General features: G+C 43.8%; 1 protein-coding gene across 2 annotated transcripts in view; it reads right to left on the bottom strand.

The window, feature by feature from the left end:
* Nucleotides 1–15002, bottom strand: part of kdm6a (lysine (K)-specific demethylase 6A) — a 73450-nt gene that overhangs the window by 20825 nt on the left and 37623 nt on the right. For both annotated transcript variants that reach the window (XM_083638421.1, XM_083638420.1), the window contains 6 exons: nucleotides 13007–13100; nucleotides 4974–5100; nucleotides 4054–4152; nucleotides 3219–3438; nucleotides 2660–2800; nucleotides 141–233 (listed from right to left, as the gene is read on the bottom strand). In XM_083638421.1, coding sequence (XP_083494547.1) covers nucleotides 141–233; nucleotides 2660–2800; nucleotides 3219–3438; nucleotides 4054–4152; nucleotides 4974–5100; nucleotides 13007–13100 — 774 coding nt within the window. The remainder of the gene's footprint in view (nucleotides 1–140; nucleotides 234–2659; nucleotides 2801–3218; nucleotides 3439–4053; nucleotides 4153–4973; nucleotides 5101–13006; nucleotides 13101–15002) is intronic.

Here is a 15002-nt window from a genome sequence, read left to right on the forward strand (position 1 = left end):
GAGAAAAAAGCTAAACCCATCTATACCAAAGAGAGCTACACAGGTCCGAATGTCCCCTGTTCCAGTGGAGTTTAAGTGCATATTAGATGCCTTTCCCAGTGTAGTTTAGTTGTGATAGTGATAAATGTTCTTAGCAGTACCTTGGCTGGGCTGGTGGTGCGTTTCCTCTTAGCAGGACTGGCCTGTGTGTCTGTGTGACTGCTGGAGGACTGGCTTCCTTCCCCCTTACATGCCTGGACAACCAACACAGCAATACAGCTGGTAAGCACACATCCTTCACTAGAAATAACAAAGCTTCTTTTTCAATTAACTCACAAGCTCAATTTCAAAGTCAGCTCTGTTTAAAAAACAAACAAAAAAGGTAAAACAGAAACCAATCCAATCCACATCATTTCTGCGCACTGATATTGGACAGACTACATTTTCATGCATAATTTTAAATGCAGCCATGACAATACTCTGATTAAAATGTGGGTTATGTTGACACTTTAATCTACTTAGGAGACTTTGATTAAGGTCATAATCAGAGTATTCATGCTGTGATTGAGATGTGGGATAATGCAAAATTAGTCATATTCAGTGGTGGGTTGTTTGGACATGCATGTTCTGGGTAAACCCGTCCAGAGTTTTCACAGGTTACAATGCCACATGATGTGGCATTGTTGATGTTCACGGCTAATATTTTTATTTACACCTCAAACCTCAATACTGGATCATTTGCAGGAAAGGCAACATAAATATTGTTTTTGTTAACATTTAACTTATTTAAATTGTTAACATTTATGTTTTAATTATTTTATCTATACATTTTTATTATTAACATTATGCCTGCAGTGTTGTTATGCAGATAATTTGTTATTTATTTGTCATCAGTAAGAGGTGAGTATGCAGGACTGCATGAAAACATAAGCTTAGTGGAATAATAGAGGGAGAACCATTTAAATCGATGTGTGCATGTAAATTACATTGTGTGCAGGTTACTGTTAATGAGGCCAGCTTTTTGGCTGGAGAAATGTGAAAAACCAAACCATCTGTAGAACCGCCAATTCGCATTAACCAAGAAAACAAAAGTTTAAAAAAAGCCTTTGGACATTTCATTCATGATGTTATTGTTTGCAGTATAACTAGCAATCTCGTGCGCTATGCTCGCTCGATCGCGGCCTCGCCCGCCCTGCAGCTCGCCCACTGCACGTTGCATATCGTCGCTGTCGTTCCAGGACCTCGAATGTGCCTTTTTTTCACTTTTTTATTTTTTGTCATGAATCAATGCCATTGGTCACCCTTCACGTCTCTGTGTGGTTTTTAACAAATGCAACCAATGGAAAAGCATTAAAACGAGCTTGTGAGTAAATCTCGTAACGCCATTCGCCCTCAATCTGTCAGTCAAACCTCGAAATTCCCCCCCTACCTCCGTGTGTACCCCCCAACGCAGGACAATAAACCCGGAAAAGACACACGGCAGACGCGCTGTGTATTTCTCATATCGTTTTGACTAATCCTGGCTTCCTCTGACGTTAATATATCAATCAAATGTTTTCCAGTTATTCCTAGGCTGCAAACTTGTTTTAACATGCAAATCAGAGTGCTTTCTGACGAGAATAAAGTAACGTTAACGTTACGTTATGTCAGACTATTTCTCACCCCATGTGAAAGCCCCCATTCAGCCATGAGAGGCGAGGGGCAATGCTGCTGCTCCTGCGCGCGCCCCCGCGGCCTGGAGCTTGGGGGCTCGTGCATGAGTATGCGACTCTCTCCCGCTTGACTGGCCGTGAGAAAGCGCTTCCAAGTCGGACTGATAATATAAACAACATCATTTGAGCTTATCCAGGTAAGATATTTATAAAGTAATGACACATTCAGCGGGAAACTAACTATAATTAAGACATTGGACGACATTTGGTTCAGTAGTTTAAGAGCAAACAGGTTTTTTTTACTTCCTGAAAAGTTCATGTTTTGGAAATTCGAGGTCCTGGAACGACAGCGGCGATATGCAGCTCGCATGGCCTGCAATAGCCTCACCCAGGAAGGATGACATCACTGACTGATGACATCACATCATTAGGTAATTAGGGCAATCGTCTAATAAAAAAATACCGCTCGGGTGCTCTTTACACACCCTGAAAGTTTCAGCCCGATCGCACGTAAAACGGCATAGCTGTGGCCGGCAATTATTATTATTATATTATATACTTCTTATTATAGGATACTCAATATAGTGTATATCCATCAAGCATGCATTTTCCTATGTGTGCTTGTGGAAGTGAAATGTCTGCACAGGGTTTGACAGTCTTTGTATCAAACAGAAGAGTTGTGGGACACATGGGTGCTAACAGCACTGCCTAATCAGTTTGACACTTGATGAGATGTGACAAGGAGGAGAGGTACTGGAAAGGTCAACTACCACTCTAGTAATTAGGCTATTACCACGTGGGCCTGCTTCCAAGTCTTTCGGAGTGCACCCGCTTTTTCTCCAAAGCTCTTAGGACAGTGGGCAGTTACAAACTAACATTTTTAGAAACTTGAATATCATCTGATGAATGATTGGATGGAACACATTTGAAAGTATTGGAGCAGGCCCTCAGCTGTAATAGCCTGGATAAATTGGGTGCGGCGGTAGTTTCCAAGAGGCTGGTTGTCTCTGGTAGGAGTGGGGTCTCACCTGCTGTGCCTGTGCAGTGTTCAAGGCCCCCTGCCTGGACGTGAGCTCAGCGGGGATGGGTAGGCTCCACGCCTCCTCAATACTAGGAAGCATTTTACTCTTATTCTGCAGACTACCTGGCTGTAGGTTACACAACTGAGCCTAGGAGAAATTGCGTAAGACATATTTCAGTGCTGACCTTGAGTTCAACAAGAAAGGCGTAGTAGTGAGCACCTATAGATGATGTGTTCAGATATGTTATTTTATATAAAATCTAACCCTTTTAAGAGGTGGTAGAATTAAATTAAAACAAGTCAAAAATAATGCCATGAAGTTATGCTTTACAACTACACGTGAAAAATGCCCTCAAACACACCAATATGAATCACTATTCATATGTCAGTGGTCCAAAATCAAAATGACAGAAGCACAATCAGCATTAAAGAAAAAGACAATTGCATGGGGGCAATGCTTGGCAATAAACACAGCACTTGGATGCAAACACACCAATATACTCGACAACATCTGACACACAAGGTGTGGGCTGATGGACACGACTCGTGTGAACGGCGCCCCCTACCTGCAGCAGTTTGATGCGCTGTGTGAGCGCAGCAGTGTTGAGGCAGGCCTTGCCGCGCGTGGCGTTGATGTAGCACTTGATGGCGTCGTGCGGCTGGCCGCACGACTCATACAGTGTGCCCAGGTCCATCCAGGCGGCAGCGTGGCTGTGGTCAAGCTGAACGGCACAGATGTAGGCCTGCAGCGCGTCCATAGGCTGGTTCTGTTGCTGGTAGAGCACCCTGGAGGCAGAGGGGACGAGACGAGAGATGAAGATCTTCTCTTGCTATCCTCCTGAATTTAGGGCCTTATCTTTCCCAGCTGTCCCAACTCTGTCACTCCCAAAGGACACACCCTCTCCCTTCATATACTGTATCTATCTATCTATCTATAGATAGGACACACCCCTCCCTTCATATACTGTATCTATCTATCTATCTATAGATAGGACACACCCTCTGCCTTCATATACTGTATCTATCTATCTATAGATAGGACACACCCCTCCCTTCATATACTGTATCTATCTATCTATCTATAGATAGGACACACCCTCTCCCTTCATATACTGTATCTATCTATCTATAGATACATTCCTGGCTCTTACTGCTCTCTCATCCACCCTCTCCCTTCGTCCCCTGCCGCAGTGCAGTTGCTGTGGCCCCAAGAGGCGTTTTGCGACCAGCCGAGCCCCTGAGCAGAACACAAGCCACCCTTGAAGAGACCAACTGCCACACACCAACTCCCTTTCTCTGAAACGTATGGCGGTTCCCTTCAGTATGCTAGCAGACTGCAGCCTCACTTCTGCTGCCAGCCCAGTTAATATATCAGCATGGCGTCACCAGAACTGTTCTTACCCTATGGAGCACCAGGTGTCAGCGCTGGCCTCTGACTTATCAATGGACTGACGGTAGGAGATGAACGCATCCTGAACCTTCCCAATACTGGAGTAGCACCTGTTGGAGAGATGATGGGACATGGGACATGACGTAAGAGACAGAAACAGAGACAGAGTTGACACTTCAATTTCTGACAAATCAAAACACCGTGGAGCTCAGCTTGTGTTGCACTGATATTTGTCCTTGTCCACTCATTTCAGCAAGGCGTTGTGTCATTATGATTATTATTATGTCAATTTAACAGTTACGAGTTATATGCTCTGTTAGCCATAGCTATCATGCTGATAGCGGAGCATTGACCTGCACAGACAAGAACAACACTGTGACTGTTTCTACACAGACAGCTTTTACTGCCCAGGATGTAGCCAAGTCTAGCTAACACCAGAGGGAGAGAATAGACTTGGAGGGGACGGGGTGTTGGGGTTGTATGTGTAGCCACTACAAGACTGGCTGCATTCTGTCTCCTATATCATCCTATACAGCAGAAACCACATGCCAACATTAGGCATACAGAGCATTACTCGTTACACATTTAACCAATTAACAATCAATGTATCCAAGATTATTATCATGACACATTGACAGGCTCGTTACACATCCAATTAACAGTCAATGTATCCAAGATTATTATCATGACACATTGACAGGCTCGTTACACATCTAATTAACAGTCAATGTATCCAAGATTATTATCATGACACACACACACACACACACACACACACACACACACACACACACACACACACACACACAGGTGGCTTCTAGGCACAGCAAATAGTCTAATCAGCATGTAGAAAAGCTCCAGTGCTGTGACAGGTTGGAGGTTAGCCCTAACAAACACACACCAGCAACACTCACGCCCTTGTTTGCCTTACCTGCCGAGGAAGTACCAGGACTGGCCAGAGTTTGGGTCTGCTTCTAGAGACTTCTGCAGACATTGGATGGCATAGCTGTCCTTGGTGCCTTTATCCCCCAGCTGCTCCACTGTGTGATGCATCCAGCCTGGAGGAACACAGACCAGGAGCAGATCCAGCTCAAACACCTATGGCAAAACTGGCTGGCCTGGGTTAGGCAGCATCTAGCAGCTGTACCAGTAGATTAGGAGCAGTGTTGTATAGAGTATGATGGAAGAATATGTGTGTCAACCAGAGGGTGAGATGAGTTTGTCTGCCGTCTCAAACGGAACAAATGGCTCGTCTTTCTAAAGCTCTCTGAGGACTCGGTATGAGGAAGGAAGAGGAGGGGGGGGGGCAACACACGCACGTGACACACCTCAAAGGTCCCATATGAGCCAGCCTTTACAAACAACTCCTGCCTGCTCTCCAACCACTCCCACATGCACAAACGGACACACACACACACACCTATCTCTCTCTCTCACACACACACACACACACACACACACACACAGTGATGGGCAATTTCCAACAAATAAGTGATCTCTCAGGGGACATACACAATCACACACCCATTCCTTCTCCTAACACCTGTGGCGAGTCCCACAGGTCACCATGACAACCCCTGACCTGTGGCGAGTCCCACAGGTCACCATGACAACCCCTGCAGACCAGAATGGGAATGGTTTTACGATGGGAGGGGAGGGGGCAATCTACACGTCGCAAAGAAAAGCAGGGCTGTCTGTCTGTGTTTGGAAGAAGGATGTCGGTGAAGTGTGTAAGTAAGTGTGTGTGTGTGTGTGTGTGTGTGTGTGTGTGTGTGTGTGTGTGTGTGTGTGTGTGTGTGTGTGTGATGTTATTCAAATGGGTTCTGCTATGCATGGGTGGCTATGATGACCTGTAGCTTTAGTAATAGCTTTGTAAATTTGTAGAAAAAGAAAATCTTGTTTTTTTTCCACAAGCATTTTTTCAAAGCATGAAAGCATATCTCCAGTGTGAAAGCTGACTACAAAATTTAAAAGCAACCGACGCACCAAATCAAATGCAGGTTTAATGTTGACCTTGGAGGCTGAATTGATCATTATCCATGAGATTTGAAAGCAGCTTGTCATCTACTTCCTCAGTCAACACTCATGAATAGAGGATATGTAGGACTAGGACAGGCTTTTGCACTTTTGTACTGAGCTTAAAAAATTATTAAAGTATTTTTAAGTATTTTTAAGGGGACAGTTCAGAAATGCATGCATTGGGGAAAGTATTAACTGAATTAACTAGGGGTGTGAATCTTTTGGTATCTCATGATTCGATTCAAAATCGATTCTCGATTCAGTACATACTAGGGATGCACATTTTCCACAAATTCCAAACTCGATCATTGGTAACGTTAACGAGCAATCAATCGAGTAATTGTAATTAAAAATAAATCCAACCCCTACCAAATGCGTTTTTTCCTCAATAAAACCTTTATTTATACAGCAGCAACTTATTGTATATTTCTCACAGCATTGCATAGTATGAAACGTATGAAACACATAACGTAGAGGCATAACTTTTAGACATGTCAACATTTGCCCAGAATCCCCGCCGCGGCCGCAGGGGCTCACTTACCGCACGCAGATTGTTTACTTTTTCTGCTGCAGTGCGTCGCAGCCGTTGCAGCTCTTAAACGCTGATGCCAAGTTGCTCAGCTCCAGTCCAGGTGAGACTAGGATCCCAATGAACAATGTTCAAGTGATTGTTGTTGTACGTGCGTCGCAACTCTTCCTCTTCCTCACTGATGGTGGGTTGCTCCAGGTTTGAGGAAGAGGAGCCAATTTATCCGAATGAACACTGTTCAAGTAGAGCATCTTATGACTTTGTCTGAAAAGGGCCAGTGATGTAGCCGAGTGTCCGGGTCCGCCTATTACTTACACTTTGTTAATAAAACAATAAACGAGAGTAAGGCTGTAACGTTATAACACGTTTCCACATTTATTCTCAGACAGCTAGTGCCTAGCGTTAGCACTAAGCACACTAGTCAACACCGGCTCCGTCTCTGTCAACAACAAAGTCCCCCACTTCCTGTTCTACGGCAACTCGGGACATCCACAGAGCCTTGCGTACACACTGAACAGTCCGTTACAGTGATGATATTGCGCCCTCTGGAGGATAATTGAAAAATTATTTGAAAACACCGCTCTACTGACAGAATGCACGTTGCTTTTTGTTTTGACAATTTTTCACATGCTCGAGTAAATCCTTAACGAGCGAGTAATCGACCTTCGATTAATTGTGTGGATCCCTAGTACATACAGTACACTGTACACCCACTGTAGGGGGATTTCAGGACAGGATCTACTCCAGTCCACACTTAGGGCTTTCACACCGGCAGGGCTCCGTGCCGGTTCCGGTTCCCGAACCCAAATTTGAACCGGCCGGCGCGTTCAGACTGGTTCGGAACCTGAAAAGTTGGTTCTCAGCGGAACCAAAAAATAGTTGTTTTTTCCTTGGGAACCGTGACATCATCAGTGGGCGTGTCTCATTCTAGGCTGTGAAAACGAGCAGGAAGGAGAAGAAGGCAGTGACAACATGGAGAAAAATAATATGCAGTGGTCTCTGAGGAAACCAAATGTTTAGTGGCGATTTGGGCATCTACCGAATGTTAGGGTTGCTGTGAGACATGTGGATTTAGGTGCGGATACTCGATGGCCAAGACACACTTGGTAAACCGGAATCTCGATAACTAGAACTATGGAACTGTGGAACTGTGGAACTTGATACTTGATAGCTGAGTCTGCAAGGTTCGAAAGATGGGAACTGTTGCAGAAGGTTGTCGTGAGATCCTAACAGTACCCTCCCCTCTACGGACATCCTAACACCGAATCTCAAGAAAAGCTAGAAAGCAGTACAAGAAAGTGCAAGTCGTATGCCGAACTTGCGGAAGAGATGGCCAAGGCTGGGTTCACTCGAACGCCAGACCAAATAATTAATAAACTTAAAAAACTGAAGAAGGACTACCGAATAATGTCCTCCCACCGTTCAGTCGGATAATCTTCACACATGAGGACCACTTTCATGAGTTTTGTAGCGTAAATGCGAGCCCTAGAAGTAAAAAGCTCGAGCTAAGCTAATCCAGAACTACACACTGTCGCATAGGCTTCCACGTCACGTCAGCACTCAACCTGGACTGTTGTTGATGTGTGCACTGATTATCTCGGGCTGAACGGGCTGAACCAGGTGAGGGAAAGAGAATTTCTGTGTTCGTCCTTTGCAGTGGTGACATCATTGACGTATATATCCCCATCGACTCAACAGTGTAGTCTCATTTAGCCGTTTGCTAGCTAGCCGCCCTTTTAACGGCACGTAAAAGCTTCAAAACTCATAAAAGTGGTCCTCGGGTGTGAAGATGATATTACTAAACACTGGTTCGCGTTTGATTAAGCCAGCGTTGCCCAGAGAGATTATTAGAAGCATCGCCAAAAACCCATTCAAAACTCCCATAGGCGAAAACAGTGAAGAACCAGGAGTGTTAGCATTAGAGCCCGACCCATATTATCGGCACGCCGATATTATCGGCCGATATTGGCGATATTGGCGATTGCCGATATATTGGTATCGGTCATATTTGGCGCCGATTTTTTTTTTTTTTTTTTTTAATATATAAGTTATAGACAGCATGGACAGCATGTTGTGTATATTTTATATTTTTTCTTAACTATTTGTTCTATTGTGTTTTTGTATTTCTAGTTATTTATAATTATTAAATTCCCAGTTAAGTTTACTGTTTCATTGCATTGAGTTTATTAATAAGCTGTAAAATATCCTGCCTACATCACATATTTCAATTCATGTCAACTCAATCATATCTTTGTCAAGTGTTTGATATTTGAGGGTTGCTGATGTGGTGCCTCCTCTGGTCGTTAAGGGCGCCTGTTCGGAGGGAGGGGAACTCGTTGGAATAGCGTGATCCTCCCACGTGCTATGTCCTACCGGTGAAGCTTCCCCTGTCAGGTGAAAAGAAGCGGCTGGCTAACTGCCCATGTGGAAGCATGGAGCCAGTTTTCGGCTCTCCCCAGATCGGCAGAGGGTGGAGCAGCAACCAGGATAAATAAATAAAAAATTAGCACTAATGGGGGATTAGCACTAATGGGGGATAAACATTTGATTAAAAAAAAAGAAAAAAAAAATATCGGCCGATATATCGGTTATCGCTATTTTTTTATTCCCTAAAATCGGTATCGGTTTCAAAAATCCCATATCGGTCGGGCTCTAGTTAGCATCGATGATTTCCGGACTCGTTCCTGCGGCTCTCTATTGTGTAGTGTTTATATTTGAAAAAGTTTTCTCAACTGATTGCAAATTGCAATACTGACACACAAAGGCAAACCTAAGACAATGTTAAACTTGCAAAAGTAAATAAACTGCGGGTCCCAGGATCTCATTCTCTCCTCGTTTACTATAGAGTGAGCGATTTTATCTGACATAAACAATCAATTTATGTATTTTATGTATATATATTTATTGGCGATCGGAGTTGTACAATGACAAATGTAAAGTCCAGGCAGTATATTACAGTAATTTCCTCTCTCCTTTTGTGGAGTGTTCGAACTAAAAGCTAAAACACAAGCATTTACCCCACCCACACCCACCCCAAGCTTCCCAAAAGGATAAAAAACAACAACAACAACAACAACAACAACAACAACAACAACAACAACAACAACAACAATAATAATAATAATAGGGGGAAAGGGAGAAAAAAAAATTACACTATATATAAAGGATCTTTGGCCTGTCGGTCTAGGAGTTGCCAGAGCAATCAAGAAAGATAGTGGTGCCAGCGGAGGTCCAAAATGCTTGACTCATATAGCCAAAGAATAGCCAGGAAGGCGGCTTTATTTTGAAAAGAAAATGCACTTTGGCTAAGACTGGTGATGATATTGTGGCGAGTTTAACACTACAGAGAAAGAAAGCAGAGACGCTGAGCGTGTGCATGCCATGTTGTTGGCCTGACCGCAGAGTAGGTCTGCAGCCAGACCCCCCTGGAAGACTGTGCAGTGTGCAGATAAGTCTGTTAGCTTAGCAGACTGTCAAAACTTAACACAAAGTTTTAAGTTCGTTTGAGAGGGCTAGCGTTATCTGCGCGCCTGGAAAATAGACGTAGTCAGGCGAAAGCGAGATGGAATCAACAAGCCATACTCCGAATCACGTTGCCAGATACAACTAATGGTTTCCAGGCGAAAGGCTGTTCAAAAATCACCCAAGCCCATTGCCCCCGCACAATGCAACCGACAGACCAATTGGCGGAAGGCCGCCAATTGTGGCAAAACTTGTCTCGACTGCAGCACACATGCAGAAGATGTGCAAGGCTCAGCTGACATTTTCCAAAAGGAAAAAATTAAATAAAAAATCCGCGTGGGAGATGAACAAATTAAAGACCGCTGTAAACGTAATTCAAGACGTTATGAACGAAGTTCAATACTTTTAAGATGCTGCGGGATATCCCTTTAAGAGCGCAGTGTCATGTGTGTAATCGCCTACTGTGGCTAATGTTAGCGGCTAGCTAGCTATGTTACATGGCAGTAAAACGCCACTGAATGACCAAATTGATATAACTTTTAACCATTTCGAGTAACACTGTTTCCATACGGATCACCAGCGTTAGTTTGTTGTTTATAACCATAATGTGGCTATATTTGTCACGTTCTCTATCTAACTCTGATACACTGAAAATACTGGGAGGCTGTCGATGATTTGATTTGACAGTTCTGGGCACTGGCGTTGGCGTTGGCCAATCCTGGCGTGTTCCACCCCCAAATCAATTGTGTTCTGGCGCAAAGCGAGTGGCTTCCAGGACGAACAGGCTCTCTGAGTCGCACGCCACTAACGTTATTTTAGAGCAGTGCAGTAAATACAATATTCCTGGAACGCGAGTTTAACGAAACCGTTACATGTCCTCTGCATTCTAGCGTTACATCAAATAAAGACATTACTGTTTGTTTTATTTGGTATGTTACATACTACCAAGTTATGTTCAATTCAGCCAGGGTACAAGGGAGTATAGGCGGCCATCTTTTCAAATCAAGTAGAATACCGTTTTAGGAAATGGCAAGCTGCAACAATAAGTCACGTTAAACCGGACCTTGTACCCATAATTATTTGTACAGCGGGGCATTCAAAAATAAGGTGGATAGGCTGCTGAGGCAACAGACATACACGCACGCACACACAGACACACGGCGCATGCACGCACAGTACACACACATTTCAAAAAGGTAGTGTGGCATAGCAGAAGAATTATTACGCTCTTTTCATTAGCAAGCCAGCAAATGGCGCATACTTGAATGAATGGTGAGAGAAGATGAGAGACTGATAAACACTTGCAGTATCAGACGATCAGTAAACATTGTAACCTCCCACACTAGCTAATCTGACAGCCTTGGAGCAGCATACTGGTGATTTCAGAGAACCAACACAGCCATACTGTTATTGCTACAGCAGCTTTACAAACCAACAGACACATGGCGACAAAAAATGAAGCTCACGCTCATTGTCTATCACTATCCTTCTGAAATGTAATGTATTGCAAACAATAAAAACTAAAGTTAACAAACCAAGAGCTCCTAGGCCATGGCTGACCAATTTGGGGGCCGCAGGGCAGCTCAGTTTGTTTTGACCCTCCTGGTTTTGAAAGGGAAAAAATCACAGCCAATATTACTGTCTTTCAGAGGCTGTCGGGGGCTCATTTTTAAAGCTAGCTTGATGATACATTTCCCATATGAAAACTAGAAGACCTATTTTAGGTTTAGAATGTAAATTGTTATATAAAATAATATAATTTAATTTAACATAAAATCAACATTTCTTTTTGGGCCACGGCCATCCATCCAGATCAATTTTGGCCCTTCATAGGAAAGAACCTCTGTACTAGGCTATAAAGAGTTGTCACCACTTCTCTGTGGCAGAGAGTCAGTGGGGACATTGCTTTATCATTCAAAATGTTAAAATCAATTCACATCTCCCAACAGATATTCCATGATTTAATCCCTCTTTCTTACTAACTGCCAAAGCCTCTGACCCACTTCCACAATAGTCCTGGTGTGATCGTTGTTAGTGTACCACTGATGACTTGCAATGATCAAATGATCACAGTATTTCAATTCATCCAACACGTTACTATTAAACACGTTAATATTAAACACGTTACTATTCCACTTTCTCCACATTTTTGACACCTTGATGCTTTGATGAAACAAGTGTTGATTTGCAGGCTGCACTAGGAGTGTGTGCCCCTTCAGGTATACACAGCTAGAAACAGTTACTTTTCCAATTTACTTAAATTGCAGCTCTTCCAGACAGACAAATCAAAAATTTAAATTCTCTCCAAACTTCTATCCAGTATGACAGATGAGTATGTGTAAGAAATGTGTAAATAAATATGTTTCTGCATGGAGTTGTGTTTGCAGCAGTGCATTTATATGCAAGACAGAAAATTTAAGATTTAAAAATGTAAGGATCGGGTATACCATGCAACATTACTGTGTGTGTGTGTGTGTGTGTGTGTGTGTGTGTGTGTGTGTGTCTTTCATACTCTGTGTGGGGGAAGGGAACATGAGAAAAAGACGCAGCACGCTGCAGCCGACACGTTCACACCAGCACTCTGGAGAACCGAGAGAGACTTGGGAAAAGTGGGAAGAGGATAGGGACAACTAGTTTGTGCGGCGGTGGCATGGTGTGGGAATAGCTTCCACTGAACAAAACATCCAAACATCCCAGAGCACCCAGCAAACAGCATGATGCAATCCCCTTTCCAACAGCACTTATTTATCTGATCAGTTCACTGCTGTAGACGCACGCAACTCAACATGAGCTAAAGTTCCACCACAGATGATTAATTCAAGCAAGATAAGGTTCATAACGTCTTTTCGATTCAAAGTATGACAAGACAAGGCAAATTTAAGGCAAGCTAATCCCAGATGTTGAACACAGGTACCAAAATATGAGGTGATGGTGTGCGGGCAAGGGGCACTCACCAAGCTGTTGCAGTGTAGTTGCCTTCACCTGTGCAGGAAGATTTTCCGTCTGCAAGAGACTTTCATACGCTTCTTTCGCCACTCTGTATTTCTTCTGCATGCAGAATGAGGGGGAGAGAGGTTGTTTAAGCCAGACAGAAGGGTCAGTGTGTTTTATGGTTCTCTCTGGACGGACACAAAGAGTCTAGAGACCTCCTCACACCCACCATAATGACCAGACACACACACACGGGGGAGGGTTAGTGTGGAAAAGGACAGGCCAGACTCAACATGTCTGGCAGCTTTAAGTGTGTGTGTGTGTGTGTGTGTGTGTGTGTGTGTGTGTGTGTGTGTGTGTGTGTGTGTGTGTGTGTGTGTGTGTGTGTGTGCGTGTGTGTGTGTACTTGGTTATATACATGTGTGTCTCCATTGCAGTGCAGGCTTTGTATTTGGGAGAAACCTGAGCTGCCCACTCTGCGGTGAGACCACCGTTTGTTTTTTCTGAGTGACCTTATTGACCTTGAGTCTGATCCAGTGTGTGTGTGTCATCTGAATGTTATCTTCTTATCAGCTTTAACACAGCCATTTTGAAAGCTGCCTGCCCCATATCTACAGACCCAACACACACACACACACACACACACACACACACAGTCTGGTCCAGGGCTCTTCCTGTCTGAGGACCATCAAGTCACCTCAGGGTAAACACAGACACTTCAGGCACATAAATGACAGCCTCTTTGTGGTTCCTTCCTGGTTGGATTGCTGACTGTCATGGCGGCCTGGTCCAGACTACAAATAGCGACATGTCAGAAGAGTTGAATGGTTGTCAGACTCCAGTGTTGTCGTCAAGTCACTATATCTCAAGTCCAAGTCGAGTCTCAAGTCTCCAGTGTTCCAGTCCAAGTCCAAGTCACCAAAGAAGAGTCCGTGTTGAGTCCGAGTCAAGTCCCCATTACCCGAGTTAGTGAATGTGAATGAGCTGGAACACATGTGCCTGCTGCCCTCGCACGAAATTTAAAGTCACTGTATTAAATTGTGTGTTTTTTTTACAACCTGGACCTTATTTCCAGCGTTAAATATGATTTTTTAATTCACCCTGATAACTTAACATAACAACACCTTGATTAATGGCCCAAACATTCCTTTGTTTCAGCATCAGAGGGCACTTTGCACAGCAGCACTGGAATCATAAATGGCAGCAGACTCTCTGGCAGTTATCTGTATAATCCAATTTGCATTTAAAATTATTTGGCAATAAAGTGTCCAATTCTAATTCTAAACTACCCATGCCCCTAGTGCAATGCCCATGTCGCTGGCAGAGCAGCTCATGTTTGAATAGTACAGGCTCTTGTCCAGAGTGAGCGAGTGGGCGTGTTGATGACGTTGGGATTACTTCTGTTCTCCTTTATATAAAATGGAGTAAGTGGGTGCTGCCATTTTGGTCATGTTTTGGTGGTCACGTTTTTGGTTACATGTCTATGACATCATCAGTGACATCACTGATGATGTCATAGACATTGTGACATCATTGTGATGTCATCAGTGATGCAAAGTTGGGCAATTGTGCCAATAGAGCAGGCGAGGCCACGCAGCAGCCGAGCTGTGGGCGAGGCCGCATTGCAGCCGAGCTGCAGGGCCAGCTCTGGAAGCTGCATGGCGGGCCTAGGAATCGAGCACGCGAGATGCCTAGTGTTGTTAAATGGATAGTTACGTGGCTGGATCATTTGGAAGAGAAGAATTGGTGAGTAAACAAGTAAAAGTTGAATTTCTTTTCCTCCCAGTCTGCCTGTTTGAATCGTGAAAATGCAAAAAGAAGATGATAGTGTTGCATTAGGCTATACTTTCAAAAAATTCCTGGCAGTTGATTGGATGAACAATCTGTCAATCACAGGCTGGCTCTCGCTGGCATCACACCAAAGCTCAACCGTAGCTGCCTCACAGGATGCTGATTGGTGTGAACCACTGGTGGTTTGAATTCAAACTAATAGATTGAAGCGTGGCAAGATGGTTTTGC

Source organism: Poromitra crassiceps, assembly GCF_964638095.1.
Source record: "Poromitra crassiceps genome assembly, chromosome: 6".
Lineage (NCBI taxonomy): Eukaryota > Metazoa > Chordata > Actinopteri > Beryciformes > Melamphaidae > Poromitra > Poromitra crassiceps.